The sequence below is a fragment of the Platichthys flesus genome, chromosome 24 (assembly GCF_949316205.1).
Source record: "Platichthys flesus chromosome 24, fPlaFle2.1, whole genome shotgun sequence".
Classification (NCBI taxonomy): Eukaryota; Metazoa; Chordata; class Actinopteri; order Pleuronectiformes; family Pleuronectidae; genus Platichthys; species Platichthys flesus.
The window spans coordinates 14,564,426-14,579,020 of NC_084968.1; the positions used below are offsets into that span (position 1 = coordinate 14,564,426).

The 14,595-nt window shown below is 42.4% G+C and overlaps 3 protein-coding genes across 10 annotated transcripts in view; 2 read left to right on the forward strand and 1 right to left on the reverse strand.

The window, feature by feature from the left end:
* zgc:92594 (uncharacterized protein LOC436996 homolog) overlaps positions 1 to 3,941 on the forward strand; it is a 6,845-nt gene extending 2,904 nt beyond the window's left edge. For all 6 annotated transcript variants that reach the window (XM_062384475.1, XM_062384477.1, XM_062384479.1 and 3 more), the window contains 5 exons: positions 851 to 946; positions 1,537 to 1,770; positions 2,052 to 2,074; positions 2,453 to 2,601; positions 2,799 to 3,941. In XM_062384475.1, coding sequence (XP_062240459.1) covers positions 851 to 946; positions 1,537 to 1,770; positions 2,052 to 2,074; positions 2,453 to 2,601; positions 2,799 to 3,106 — 810 coding nt within the window. In that variant the 3' untranslated portion in view covers positions 3,107 to 3,941. The remainder of the gene's footprint in view (positions 1 to 850; positions 947 to 1,536; positions 1,771 to 2,051; positions 2,075 to 2,452; positions 2,602 to 2,798) is intronic.
* Positions 3,942 to 4,361: 420 nt separating this feature from the next.
* On the forward strand, positions 4,362 to 7,034 carry mrpl48 (mitochondrial ribosomal protein L48). 3 transcript variants are annotated; one of them, XM_062384481.1, is made up of 8 exons: positions 4,362 to 4,547; positions 5,264 to 5,322; positions 5,562 to 5,593; positions 5,705 to 5,787; positions 5,979 to 6,145; positions 6,263 to 6,365; positions 6,463 to 6,552; positions 6,793 to 7,034. In XM_062384481.1, exons 1-8 carry the CDS (start codon positions 4,527 to 4,529, stop codon positions 6,868 to 6,870), a joined length of 633 nt encoding a protein of 210 aa, XP_062240465.1. In that variant the 5' UTR covers positions 4,362 to 4,526; the 3' UTR covers positions 6,871 to 7,034. The 3 variants fall into 3 exon arrangements, with proteins under 3 accessions (XP_062240465.1, XP_062240467.1, XP_062240464.1); XM_062384483.1 differs by having other exon boundaries at positions 4,364 to 4,547; positions 5,270 to 5,322; positions 5,976 to 6,145; XM_062384480.1 differs by having other exon boundaries at positions 4,365 to 4,547; positions 5,976 to 6,145.
* A 438-nt stretch (positions 7,035 to 7,472) lies between these two features.
* LOC133950227 (astrocytic phosphoprotein PEA-15) overlaps positions 7,473 to 14,595 on the reverse strand; it is a 28,556-nt gene continuing 21,433 nt past the window's right edge. Inside the window, exons 2-4 of the mRNA XM_062384484.1 lie at positions 13,642 to 13,816; positions 13,383 to 13,538; positions 7,473 to 12,633 (exon numbers count right to left, since the gene is read on the reverse strand). Of these exons, the coding sequence (XP_062240468.1) occupies positions 12,569 to 12,633; positions 13,383 to 13,538; positions 13,642 to 13,813 (393 nt within the window). The 5' untranslated portion in view covers positions 13,814 to 13,816 and the 3' untranslated portion in view covers positions 7,473 to 12,568. The remainder of the gene's footprint in view (positions 12,634 to 13,382; positions 13,539 to 13,641; positions 13,817 to 14,595) is intronic.

The window sequence follows — 14,595 nt, forward strand, 5'->3', positions numbered from 1 at the left end:
CTACACACACACACACAATCTGTATCATTACATGAAATAAGAATTACACACGTGTGTTGATATTTGTGGTTAAAACTTAAGATGATGATCCAAACATGTGGGAGCTGCGGGTTCTGAACCGTGTTCCATTCACTTTCACTTCATTGTTGGGCTCACACAAAGTCCTGTGAAGAGTCTGGAATGAATGAATATTGTTCTTCATTGTAGTGTGTGTGTTTGTGTGTGTGTGTGTGTGTGCTATGAATGGAGGAGTCACATGACTCTGGCCTCTTTCTCCAGTGCAGTTCAACCCACTTCCTGTGAGAGGCTTCCACTTTGTTGTTCAGAGCCGGTTGAATTCCGCTTGTTGTTCAGAATCAGCCGACAACCGGTGTCCTCACAAAGACACACAAAGTCTTGAATTCAGTTTGACAAGTTAAAGTCCATAAACCGAACTAAACTAACTAAACTAACTAAACTAACTAAACTAACTAAACTAACTAAACTAACTAGAACTTCTCCTTCTATTGATTATCGCTGAGTCGTTTGTTCGTCCACATAATGAACAGTTCTCCTCAAATGACTGATGACGTTTCTGTTTCGATTTACTCATAAATTAATCTGTAATTTTATTGTTTTAAATTACAAGTATATTTGGTGTTTATATATATATATTTGTTTTGTATGCATTTAGTCACAGTTGCTTATTAGCCGTAGCAACAAACACTTTCTCCATCTGTTATTGTTTGTCTGGAAATATTTTTGTTAAATATTGTAGTAGCTTGAAGCTTATTGAAGATAATGATGCGTTAGAAATCGTTCCCACTTTCAACGTGTTGGATGAAACAGCTCATGACGTCTCTCTCTCCAGGGCGCCCTGGACAAGCAGCTGTACCAGGTTGAAAGGAAGAACAGCATGGCGGAGAAGAAGCTCCAGGAGCAGAGGGAGAAGGAGAGACAGAACAAGGTAAGAACAGGTTCTTCACATGAACCTCCCTCCAAAGGCCGAGGAGTCGAGGTCAACTTCCAGCTATCAGTCCAATAAACAAACAAATACTCAACACTCAGGCTCAAGAAGAACAACTCCAACATGAGCTCATCAAACAGAAACAAGAGATTTAAATCGATAACGTTAAATTGTAGGATTTAAACGGTGGAAGGGAAACCAGCTGAGTGGAGAGCACCAGAGGAGGATGAAGTTGATAAGTTTATACGTATTAGATCTGTTTAAATACAACTTGCTGCTCGATGCGTCACAACCGTTAAATATTCTTTACATTCTAAATGGTTCATAAATTAAACATCTTTTGTTTCATCTTTTCTGTTTTGTGTTATTTTGGATTTGTGTATTTTTTACACACAAAGTTGCTTGTAGTCGTTTCAGCACCATGGACAGCAGCATTAAGACGTTGGCTGTGAAGTCTGAAAACACAAACTCAAAACACTTGGTCTCACAGTGTTAAACAAAGAGCAGTGACCTGGGAGGAACATATCATTATAGAATATATATTAATGTACGACTTCACCTAGTTTCTTTCTCTTTTGCTGCTCGTGCAGAAGTTCACGGACGACTCGGAGCAGTGCCTGAACAGACTGAGCGAGGAGATGAAGGCCAAAGTGCTCGGCTTCGTGGGCCGCCTGCGGGACTGCACGCGCACCCAGGGCGACACCAACGGGCTGGCCATCCAGAAGAACATCTCCAGGATCTGTCAGGACCAGGCCCGGCTCCAGGAGGCCCGCTGCGGCCTCGAAGGTCTCAGCCAGGAGAACGATCCCTTCCGCTTCATCGAGGTGAGAAGAAGTTCCCACTTGGTTCTGATAGCACAGGTCACAGCTGAGAGAACGTGCTCGTGTTGAAGAGCAAAACAAACTTTGACTTTATGTGAACCGAGATGTTGTAGATTCTAATTTCATAACCTGTGGTGGAAAGTCCTCAGCGTTAAAACAGTTTCACTTTCAGTTATTACACAAATAAATCATTCTGTTATATTTCATGATTATTACTTCAGTTTGGCTTAAATCAGCTTTTTGTGTAATTTGTGTCCAAACATCTGTTTGTGTGTCTTTTTCAGGCGTACAGGACGACAGGGAAACAGTGAGTACTGTCGAGGGAACAACATGTGAGCTGTTGTGGTTGTTGTACTCTAATTACTTGTGTAATTTGCTGTGTGGGGAAAACGGACTTTGCTCTATTGTGTATTTTCTCTGCCTGTTGTGTGCTTGATGCCATATTTGGTGTGTGCAGGAGGTTGAGGGGTCCGACTCAATGACCATTGACCGTGTGTGTGTGTGTGTGTGTGTGTGTGTGTGTGTGTGTGTGTGTGTGTGTGTGTGTGTGTGTGTGTGTGTGTGTGTGTGTGTGTGTGTGTGTGTGTGTGTGTGTGTGTGTGTGTGTGTGTGTGTGTGTGTGTGTGTGTGTGTGTGTGTGTGTGTGTGTGTGTGTGTGTGTGTGTGTGTGTGTGTTTGTTTTCAGGTGCCGTCGGCAGCTGAGGAGGAACATGTTCTACCCAGAGTACGTGGACATGGAGACGGAGGTTCTGGTCACGTTGATGGAAGAAGAGATGAGGAAGTTCCTGGACGAGGAACTCCAGTGTAGCATCATTGCCGCCTTAAATTCTTTGTGTACGTAGTTTTCTAACTTTGCTCAAAGTGCTGTCATCACCGAACATCAGCTGTTTTAAATACGAGCTCTGCCGTTTCAAACAACACGTTGTATTTTTATGTGTTGTTGATATAAAATACTCATTTGTGCAGTTGTCAGGTTACAGGAGAAGATTATTAAAATTCACTGAATCAAAAACCATTTGTCCATCCATCAGGTCATCTCACAGATCATGAGGAGGAGGAGGAGGAGCAGTATGAGATTGAGGAAGAGGCCACAGAGGAGGACGATGATGATGACGACCTCAACGACAGCAGCGAGGAGGACATGAGGAGTGAGGGCGAGGTGGAGGAAGAGGAGGAGGACGACGAAGAGGAAGGATCCAACCAGAGGGAGCTGGCAGATGATCTTTACAGTCCAGAGGAGGAGGAGGAGGAGGAGGAGGAGGAGGAGGAGGAGGACGACAGTGATGAGGAAGCAGAGAGTATAGATTGGGCGGCGGAGGAGGAGGAGAGAGTGGTTTAAATGAGGATGTGATTTGTTTACATATATTTTTCCACCTCTTTGAAGCACTTTGAATTTGACACTCAGCTTCGGGTGAGGGCAGCAGATGTTCCCACATCTCTTTGAATGTCCCTCCGACAGAGCAGCTGCCACACGTTGCCTCAAACCTTCCACAGCGAGCTGAGATCCACCGGAGGAGGAGGGCGGAGCTGCGACTCAGCCGGACTCAGAACCAACTGGGAGCACGTGATGCTCTGTCAGAAGAAGTCTCCTTTATTAAGGTGTTTTTACATCAGCAGATATTTACACATGCAAATGAATGTATATTAACAGAATGTGATTTAAGACTGAATTTAGAAAACAACTATTTAATTTGTTGATAGAACAACTGGTATAAGTTTTATTTTTATTAATTTCCAGTCCTGGATGCACAAATATCTGAATTCCTGGGGTTTGACAGTTTCCCGTCACCATGAGAAGATTGATGTGAACTTTTCAAACCAAAGAGTGAGGGTGTACTTTTTAATAAATGTGTTTGCTCGGCATGACGTAAATCTAAGTTACAGTTAACATTGGCTCCGGGATGACTTTTGCTTTTCATAATTCTTTGTGCTTTAAAAACAGGTGATGCATTGTTTAAGATATTGTTAATTATTCCTATGCACTCTTCATATATTAATCCTACAATATCAGTTTCAGGTGATGTGGAATTTTGCACTTTATTACAAGAAAAACCTGCTTTGTTGGGCCTGAAACTTTTGAATGTGAAAAGCTGATTTTTATTTTGATATGAGGGAGTTTGTGAGAGGCCAAACTAAAACCATTCATATATAAAAATGAAGCCTGCTGAAAATGTGTCGGTGGTGGAGTTGCCTTTTATTACAGTTTTTAATGAAATATGTGGATAATTAAACTGTGGTTGGATTATTGTGTCAAAGAAGAAGCCAAAACAGTACTGTAACTGTATGAATTCTTATTTTTAGAAATCTATGAAAGAATGAGGGCATAGATTGTTATTATAGTGTCTATAATAATCTAAAGTAGAAGACAGCTGCTGAAAAGAAAAGATTAAACTTTTAACATATGAAGGAAATTTAAATTAGTTTATTCCCTTTTACATTTAAATGTATTTTTAATGCATTATTCATCCTTTAAAAAATAAAGTTACTCATATTTATGAATAATTACGTGGTATATGATTTACAATCTATATCATTTTTTATTTAAATATCTTTAAACACAAAAATACTCGAGTCTTTCCCCCGGAACCTTTGTCTTGTCCGGCGTGTGTCCTACCCTGAGCGCCTCAGCGCACGGACTGGTTTCCTGTGCGGACCAGTGTCTGCATGTGTGTCCGAGTTGTGTTGATAAAAGTGTAGATTTGTCACAGACACACACCGCTCGTGTTTCTCTCTGGAATCGAACCCACGGAGGTCCAGTCATGAACCACGTCTTTGGGAAGGTGAGTCTTATTTTTCTGTTTCCGCTGAAGGTCGCTTTTGGTCCCAGAGGTCAAACCTCGTTCAGTCTCAGTTGATTCAATTCTTCAGTTGAATTACAGATTATCTACAATCTCAAATCAATAACACAAATAAATGTGGATTATTAAGAAGAAACACGAAGAGGATCGTTCAGCTAATGAAGCTAATGCTGGTTAGCTGTTGTTTTCTTAGCTTCGAATGATCATGTGACACATAATCCATTTTAAGGTTAATTCATGAATTAATCACGAGTTATTTTCTCTATTGTTTTAATCTCGTGGTCAATAAAGAAGCAGAGGAGTTCTCTGCAGCTGCAGCTTCAGTCGTCTCAGCTGGACACGAAATGAAATGTGTTAGAATCTGATCATAAACAGTCAAATTCATGTGTTTGAAACATGTCAACGAACCAGGTTATTGAGGAAGTCATGCGATGATCCATTATAGAACAAGCTGCACAGCAATTTAGTTGATTAACTATTGATTCATTTGAAGATGAAGTATTAAACTATTCTATCTGCTGAATATTGACTTTATTAATCGATTAAGTTGTTTGTAAAATGCTATTATGAAACATCACATCCAGAAGTCCCAAAATATTAAGTTCAGAACCAAATAAAACACATAAATAAATGAAATTCATTGGACCTCATGCGTGTGTTGTGTTGTTTCTGTTTTACGTTGTGTTGTGTTTGTTCAGCTGCAGGCGTCTCTCACCCGTCAGGTGATCCTGATGAATCAAACTCTTCCTCTGAGTCGGTGAGTGTTTCGTTGCTTTGCTCTTTAATCCTCATGTGGTGATTATGATTATAATTCAGGTTTTGATTTTATTCTCATTTACTATAGATGCTTTATATTTACCGACTCAGAGCAGCGTGAATGTATAACGTCTCCTTTAAGAGACGCGTGGAAAGACAAGTTGTTTGAAATGAGAAGTATCGCCTGTACAACTTGTGTACTTCATTCTTAAAAAACATTTGTACTGTTGTCTTCTGCAGGAACATGCCGAGCATCCAGCATCCTGTCTGGAGTGAGTAGAGACTCGTGAGATTTAAAACTCTGGTGTCACGTCACATCAGATCTGGAGCCCGTGTTCTCTGGAGTCCAGTTTGTGTTTTAACGTGAGGTTGTTTTCGTTCAGGCTCAGCGAGCGAGGGTCGATACCACAGCATGCCCACGCACGGGATCGGCAGCTGGAAGTATCTCCTGAACAAAAAGAGAACGGTGAGACTCTAACCCTAACCCTTTCTATTGAGTTATTCCTTTAATGTATTTATCTATTTTTTCAATAAACTTGTGTAAAAAAAATAAGCTCCTGTCCTGATCCACTCTCGTTAGATTAAATCCCGCTGTGCACTTTATGTAGCTTTTGTTCAACTTGACAATCGTCTCACGTCGGTTTTGTTTTGCAGCAGAAGAAGAAGAAGGACCGGCACCAGATGAGGCAGATCGTGGCGGCGACGGACTCAACGTACGGGACGCTGAACGTGAAGGTGTCGGGCTACGACATGACGCTGGTGGAGCGCTACACGCAGTACGTCCACCACCTCTGCAACCGGCTGCGCATCAACGTGTCTCTGTGGTGAGGACGTCCACGGGGACGGGACTGAGACGCTCTTCTCAGGACGAACTGCAGCTTATAGAGATAATCAAAAAGAACCTTGAATATCATAAAACGTCTGTCCCCCCACCCCTGCAGCTACGCGTTGCCGACCAGGACCACAGAGGTGATGCTAATGCAGGAGCACGGCACCAAGATGTTCGTGGACGCCGTGCTGAAGACGCACGAGCGAGTCGTCCAGGTGAGAACCGAGCGTTCGTGGTTTCCTTCAAACTCACATCCCGTCGTGCTTCGTTTGATTCCCGAGGAAAACGTGTTCCTTTGATCTGCTCCGCTAGTTGAACAGCCTGAACACGACCGTCTGTCCCGTCTTCATGGACGTCCTCTTGAAACATCAACCGGAGGGAGTCCAGCTGTCTGTGAGCGAGGTGAGTGAGCCGGTGACGTCCACCATCAGATCCCTGATGGACATTAACTGTTGTTTTCGACTCCAGGTCTTCAGATGGGAGAATTATCAGATATTTCGTGGTCTTCTGACAGTGAATTTAATATTTTCAGCTGTTAACTGCTTCAGATGTTGTTGCTTTTCCTTTGTTTCCTCGGAGCCTGTCGATCATTCTCTGAAAATGAATTGTAACTCACTCTTCTTCTCCTCCTCTTCCTCTCAGCACACAGAGGCCGACTTCAAAGCTCGTTTCAAAGCTCGTCCAGAGCTGCAGGAGCTCATGACCAACATGAACCAATGAGAGCTGTGAGATCTGCTCATGTGACCTGTCTCACGCTCTGTGATGATCCCCTGGTGTCCTCAGCTGAATGTTGTCCAAGGAGAACCTTCGCTCTGAGATAGCTGCTCTGTAAATTAAAGTGTATATGAACTTGTTCTAATAAATTAAAATGTATTTGAAAAGCAGCAGCTCTGAGGATTTTGTGTCACGTGGCAGTAGAGCAGTTATCAAGATTAACTTTTATACTCTTAAACAAAAGACAAAGTAGTAATATTACAAAACGAGAGAAATCATCTGATCTCTTCTGTACAGGATGATGACATCATTTATTATTTAATCAGATATTAAAATAGATGCATTAGTTTTTCAGCTGACTATCTCTGAGATGGATTTTTAGGTCACAGTAATATTTCATTTGTTATTGTGTTGCCTCTGGTTGAATGAACTAGTGGTGAAAATAGGATATTTCCCCTGAAGTAGAAATATACATCACTGAAGTACAAGTACCTTGAATCTTTCCCACATGAAGCCGAATGTACTGATTCATTTTCTTTGCTCAGCATCTTTGTATTTTTAAGATCTTTTATCGTCTTTGACAAAAAGCAACTTCAAGCGACACGACATAGGTTAGCAAATATATTTTAATATATAATATTTATATTCATTTTAGCACAATGACAATGGCATAATTTCAGCTCAGTCTCATTTAAATCATGACAAAAAGCCACATCTTTGAATTTATCTTTAATATTTTATAGTCATATTTCATTGCAGTCGCTGCAAAATAAATCCTTAAGTGCGTCTTTCGCCCGTGAGAGGAAAATCTCAGCAAAAGTTTCTAACAGCATTGAGTCCATGGCGTCCGACCGGGTTCACGTGGTGAATGGATGAGTGACGTGATGTCTGCGTCGCCTTTGAGCCAATCAGCCGCCTGCACGTCGCCCAACACAACCGAACGATCACGTGGTTTAGGAGGACAGGTCGAAACCGACGGAGCAGAAAAACTCCCACTGTGCTCATCACACCTGCAGCATTTCATATTCTTACAATATTCTATCATTCAATTTCACATGTCCTGTCCCCTCATTTTGACCCCGGAGACAGATCACACCTTAATAAGACATCTCTATCCTGTCCCCTCAAATCACCACAGAGACAGATCACACCTTAATAAGACATCTCTGTCCTGTCCCCTCAAGTCACCACAGAGAGCGGTCACACCTTGATAAGACGTTTCTGTCCTGTCCCCTCAAGTCACCAAAGAAAGCGGTCACACCTTGATAAGACGTTTCTGTCCTGTCCCCTCAAGTCACCACAGAGAGCGGTCACACCTTGATAAGACGTTTCTGTCCTGTCCCCTCAAGTCACCACAGAGAGCGGTCACACCTTGATAAGACGTTTCTGTCCTGTCCCCTCATGTTGGCCCCGGAGACAGATCACACCTTAATAAGACATCTCTATCCTGTCCCCTCAAGTCACCACAGAGACAGATCACACCTCTCCAGATAGAAACATCAGCTCAGACTTCGATCAGCTTCTTTTTTCCTCGACTGCAAAACACACACACGCCAGAAAACACCCGACACAAAGATTGTTCACGACCAATGTCACGAGAAGTCGCCAAAGGTCGAGTGTGAGGCTGTGACCCCGTGACCCCGGCAGCTGGAGGTCAGAGGGAGTTGGCACTTTCACCCATTAACATGTGGAACTTTGCTTTTTTTTGTGCAGGATGTGTAAACTTTATTTGCCAAAATTAAAAGAAAAACAAAAAATACGTTTTCACAATATTCAGGAACATCCAGCGACTTCTCCCGCGGCCGTAAGAAGCTTCACGACTCGACTCGATCCGACCGATCGGACTTTCACCACGTTAACGAACCTCGTTAGCTTTTAATCTCACCACTGTTCAGCCGCTAGTGCAAGAACTGCCACATTCAAAACGCTGCTCACTGCAGACACGTGACGTTTCTCATCTCTAACGGCTTCAAACCTCTAAACTACTCGTCACTACTTCCACTATCTGCTCAGCACTGATCTGCATTCTCCTCTTCATCCTCTTCATCACGTCCTGTCTCCCCCGTCGCCTTAAAACATTCAGAACTAAACGTAGCCAGTAGATCTACAGAGCCTCAATTGTTCAATATTAAATATATAAACAGTAGATTTAAAGAAATGGCGCTAAAAATTAAATAAATCAACTTCGAAATCAATATTTGATATTAAATAATCATGTTTTTTTAATGTTTTATTTCGTTTAGTTTAAGAAATCTTCACTTTGTAATTTAAGTAGTCGGCTAACGTGTAAAGACTCTTCAGCGGTTTTATCTAACTCCAGCTTCTGGATCTTAAACTAAATCAAAGTACTTATTGCTGAGTTGCTTATACACGGTTAAATTATTTATTTATTCAATATTGAACAGATTTTTTCTAGTGAATAGAAAGAGGAAAATAGTTGAAACCTGATGGTTAATTGTTGTCAAGGACTGAAATCTTTTCTCTGCATCTCGACGTACGACTCGATCTTCGCTCTGTTTCCTGCGGTCGACACGACGTGCTAGCGACACGACGACACGTACAAACAAAATGTTTTTTTGTGAGCGCTCTTATCTTTTGTCATGATTCGGAAACTCTGAATAAAATCATTTTACAAGCAGTGACCACGACACGTCTGGGCAAGTACGACACAGTAAAACATAATATGTTACACATCAGATAATACAGTGGAATGAGATTTTTCTTTTTCTTTCCTCTCGTTGTTGCAGATTAATCGGAAACGTCTCAGAAGAGAAGAACCTGTCATGAAAGTGTCGCTGCCTGTTCGGCTCCATTGACTCGTTTCCAGTAAGTAAAACAAAACCAGGACACGGAAAACCAACAAGACACAGGCATTAAATAAATTAATCCATTTCAAAAAACAAACACAGTGATATATTCAAAATACATATTTACAACCGAATAAAACAAAGACAGAAAACAGTGTTATCCTTAAGGGAGAGTGAGAATCTTGTCTGAATTTTAATTGTTTAGTTTGACATGTTAAAAACCTGGACACAGTTTCTGGCTCTTCATGTCCTGCTTCACCTGCTGTGGCTAAACCCACGTATCGGTTATATTCAGGTATTTACCGTAAATACACACATGTACTTTAGTAGGTTTGTACTCTGCAGCTTTGACTAAGTTGATATGTACATGGAAATCCAAATTCTGACATCATTAGTGACTGATATGTTGATATATTATGTGCCGGTGGCTACGGAGGAAAACGCGGAGCAACACAAACATGGAGTTATTCAGTGATTAACCTGAATTAATTTTAAAAGTCAGAGTCAACCAGGAGAACCTGCAGCAGCAGTCGGGATTCTTTCCATGTTTTGATGTGAACAGATCTCGGATTCTCAAACTTCCACAGACTCACTAACATCGCCTACGGGAACTGAGAGTAAAACTAAACGAAATAAAATGGAATAAAAGTCACTTGGTCAAATACATCTAGAGTCACAAGTTGCTATTCACACAGAACTTCAAAAATAAAACAAAGGCAAATAAAATACAATGTCCCGACTTCTCCTACTTTGATTTATTTTGTACAAGAATGAAAACACAATCTAAAATTCGCCCTTTTCCTTCGTGGAATCACCGAAGTCACGTTCTAAACACAGAGGACGACCTTTACCCAGAGGTCATAGCAGTAAGTGGGACTGCCTCCACCCGGGGATTGACCCCAGGTTGGGTTCTACAGGCTCAGACCACAAGGAGGGGGGGGGGGGGGGGGTAGCTACCGCTTCACTTGGGGTCCGGCCGAGTGAGAAGGGACAGTCGGGACTTTCTGATTTATGAATTTGAGTTTGACTGAGTCTTTCTCCGACGAGTCAAACGTTTGATGAAACTCAGGTTCTAACAGTCTCACAGACCCGATGGTCTCACGAGGGACAGACACACGTCCTCACGGCTCGTGTTCAGGCATCAGAGGACGATTGGATGTCTTCTTACTTTAAGACTTTTCCTGCAAAAGACTAAAACGTGTGTTGGCCTCTATAGTTTTTAATAGTTCCAAACGATGAACATTGTATAATAAACAAATGTTTAATTTCACCCCTCAAGTGCCACTGAAGTTACGTGACGGTGCAGAATCTGTCCACACACGTAACAATGCATAGACACAAATCAGTTCAACACAACAGTTTACGGCAGAGCACTACAAAATAAGAGAAGCGATCGCAAACGCTGCAATCGAAACAAAAGTCTTGGTCATTGGCACTGGGGTCGGGGGGGGGGGGGGGGGGGTATAAGGCTGGGATAAATAACTACATAAAATCACTGGGGCTGAAACACTGAAGTCATTAGCAAGTTTCAAAATAAAAGTAGCAACTCTCTCCTTTAAAAAGCGAGAGTGGTTTTGACGAACCTTACGCATTAGTCAATCGCACAATCTCACGCATCGTGAGCAATTTTGTTGGTGAACGCAAAGTCAGCTAAGGCTTCGTCGGGGAGGGGTTAATTCAGTTAAGTTTAAACAGTCGCTATCGTTATGCTGCGCGGCGGGAAATGGCCGAGTCAGCGGGTTAGGAGCCGCTGACTCATCAGAATGTTTCCATCATTTTACCGTTTCCCTTCCTCTGCCTTTATATTCACGTCTGTTTCACACTTTGAAAATCTTCATTTGTTCGCTTATCGGCTCCGAATTGTTTAAATTGGTGAAAAATGAAACTCAACGTCCTGTGGGAATTGCTGCTTGTTGCTGCGTCCCCTCTATGGAACACACACGGCACGTCGATATATAATTTCTGCTTTATTTTCTTCAAATATATTATTTGTGTATTTACATGTGTGACCAGCTCATCGATTTATATTGTCTGTAAATAACTATTGGCTATAAGCTAAAGGCAAATATTGGCTTTTCCTATGAAACTTTAAATATTTTCCTCTAAAATATGACTCTTTAAACACTATCTAATAATCTGCATAAGAGTAAAGGGAATGCATCGTAACTGTCGAGTCTTTTGGGATAAAGTTATGTTTTATCACTCATGGCAACTTGATAACAGATGTTTTATGAACCACACGGGACTCAGACATTTGGGAAAATTTGCAAAGAAATATTGCAGTTTTACACTAAAATTAGCGCTGTTGTGGAAACGAACTCTTTAGTTGAAGTTATCTTCTCACTTATTTTTTTAAAGTTTATCTCGAGATAGAAGTTTTCAGTTTGGGCAAGTTTCTGATAATTTTGCACATTCAAGGTGAAGTTAAAAAAGAAAACGGTACAAACGTACAAACACATGATATTCTGACCAACTCAGCATTAATTCTCTCTCTCTCTCTCTCTCTCTCTCTCTCTCTCTCTCTCTCTCTCTCTCTCTCTCTCTCTCTCTCTCTCTCTCTCTGTTGATCCTTTTCTTCTCCTATCGTCTTTGTTTACTTCCGCTTCCTGTGTTCCCTCATCTTGGGAGGAGGCTGCAAATGCCACCATCTGATTGGCTGCTTTGTCGGTAGGCGGCTGCCTGTGTGGTTCTGTGTTAGAGCAGCGAGGAAGTGGGCGTGGCTGGATATGTATAAGTGTGTATGTGTGTGTGTGTGAGGAGCGTGAATGGGGTGAAGCTCTGTGTGTGTGTGTGTGTGTGTGGGGGGGGGGTGATGGGGCTGGTCAGAAATTGGTTGGTCGGTTGATTGGAGTGCCAGGTGTGAAGAGATCAAGTTGTAAGATCAGGGAGTCGAACCCTCACACCTTTTTAGGGGGAGGGGCCAACTTGATGATCTCATCTTCAGAGGGCTGGCGGATGATGTCTGTTTTATTGGCAGGGGGGGGGGAGTTGGTTGGAAAAAGAGGAAAGAGAAAGAAAATCGTAAGAAACCTGCATCTCAAACAAAATTATTATTAAGTTAAGCATCTGTGGTTCTGTATCGTAAACTTTATATGAAGTCTTCCCCAAAAGTAAAGCCAAAGTATCTTTATTGCCCCCTGGTGGCTGGCTGCCGTACAGGTCACCTCCACTTCCCAAACCAATCATGAGCCAGTCTCAGCTTTCTATCATCACCCTGTTCTTTGGAATCAAACTAATATCATGAACTAACATTTTAGTTGATGAACTTTTATTTTGATCCGTGTCCCATTTGCTGACATGGAGGAGTTTATGACCTGTACTGGAGCTCACCACCAGGAGGAGCAATCGAGTCTTTTGCTTTGAAAGGAGGAACAAAGGAATATAATGAGGATATAAATGTAAAAGTTTTTATTTCTCTCTCATTACAAATATTACCAGGACTATTCATCATTTCATTTCCTGTATAGATACATATATGTGAATCTAGACTTTCTAATTTTTTTCTAATTCTAATTTCTAAGTATTCACAAGTTAATCTGTAGATTATTTATGATGCAGTTTGTGTTTGAGCACTGAAGTTTAGACATTGTTCTGCTCAACCACTAGAGGGCAGGATTTTACCAGGTTTGGAAGAACCGGCATCCAGAGAATAAGTTCTCTCCCATCACAGGGACGGTTAGAACCAGTAACAGCTGCTGGAGCGAGTGGTACCTTTGTATTTCTTGGCCGACGGGATGCGTGTGAGCTTGGTGTCGATCTCGTCATCCTCAGAGATCTTCAGCACGGTGGTTCGATACTCGATCACCCTCGTCAGCAGGTCCGGTCGCCGCGAGATCTCAAAGATGTGTTCGATGTACGACAGGTTATCTGCAGGGGACTTGTGGTTAGAGGGCGTGTCCACTCAGAACGCCACAGAGCTGGTTTCACACGTGATGCAGAGACATGTGACATGTGTGACGTGAGGTCTCACCGTGGGCCAGCTTGTCGTTCTTCTCCAGGTAGCTGAACCACTCCTTGCAGGAGGTGATGTTGTTGCTCTGGTCCTCGGGGATGTCCTCCTTGCAGGCCGACTTGAGCTGCTCCAGGTCCTCGTTGGTGATGTTCTCAGACAGGTCGCTGAGCAGAGAGCTGAACTCCGCCATTTTCTGGAGAGAGGAGAGAGGTCAGAAGTTGTTAAAGTCGTCGATGTGCACAGCAGTCCAACTTCCTCCCACACTCAGCTGGGATGTCCTGACTAATGACGATAGCAGCGATGGAAAAGCACAAACTGGGAGCAGAATAAATCAGAAGGATTATTATACTGGTCTGTTTTTAACGTAGGATGAGACAGACTGAAGACACAGGGCAGGATGATACTGGGACTTGAGTCAGTGCTCTATTGTCACTTGATCTATTTATAAACTAATCGTCAATTGAAGGGTAAGAGTTGTGATGTTCTACAATCTGCTTTGTGGGAGTTGGTTCAGAGGTTTTCAGGAGCAGCTGCTGAAGGACTCAGTGATCGGAGACGCTGTGGTTACAGATCAGGCGTCATGGAATGAGTGTTTTCTAGTTTGCTGGGTTTAGGTTCACATAAATGAGGCATTTGTCAGTGTGTGTAGCAGTTTGTGTGTGTGTGTGTGTGTGGTTGAGTGTGTGTGTGTTTGTTGGCAAGTGAGCTGTTGTTCAGAAGCAGGCAGTGAGAAAACAAGACGACCACAACAAAAAGAGCCCCCAGTGAAACAGACAGGGATTCAGACGTGTTGTGAATTAGAGAACGTCCATGACGGGAGAACACACGGGTTCGGATCGCAGCTCGCGTCTCGGGTATTAAAATATTTGGGTCAAGCTCATTGTGTGCATCTTTTTATCCTCACGATTGCAAACATCCAGGAAAACACTGATGTAGAGAAAGTAGGTTGGGGGGGGGGGGGTGCACTTTAAT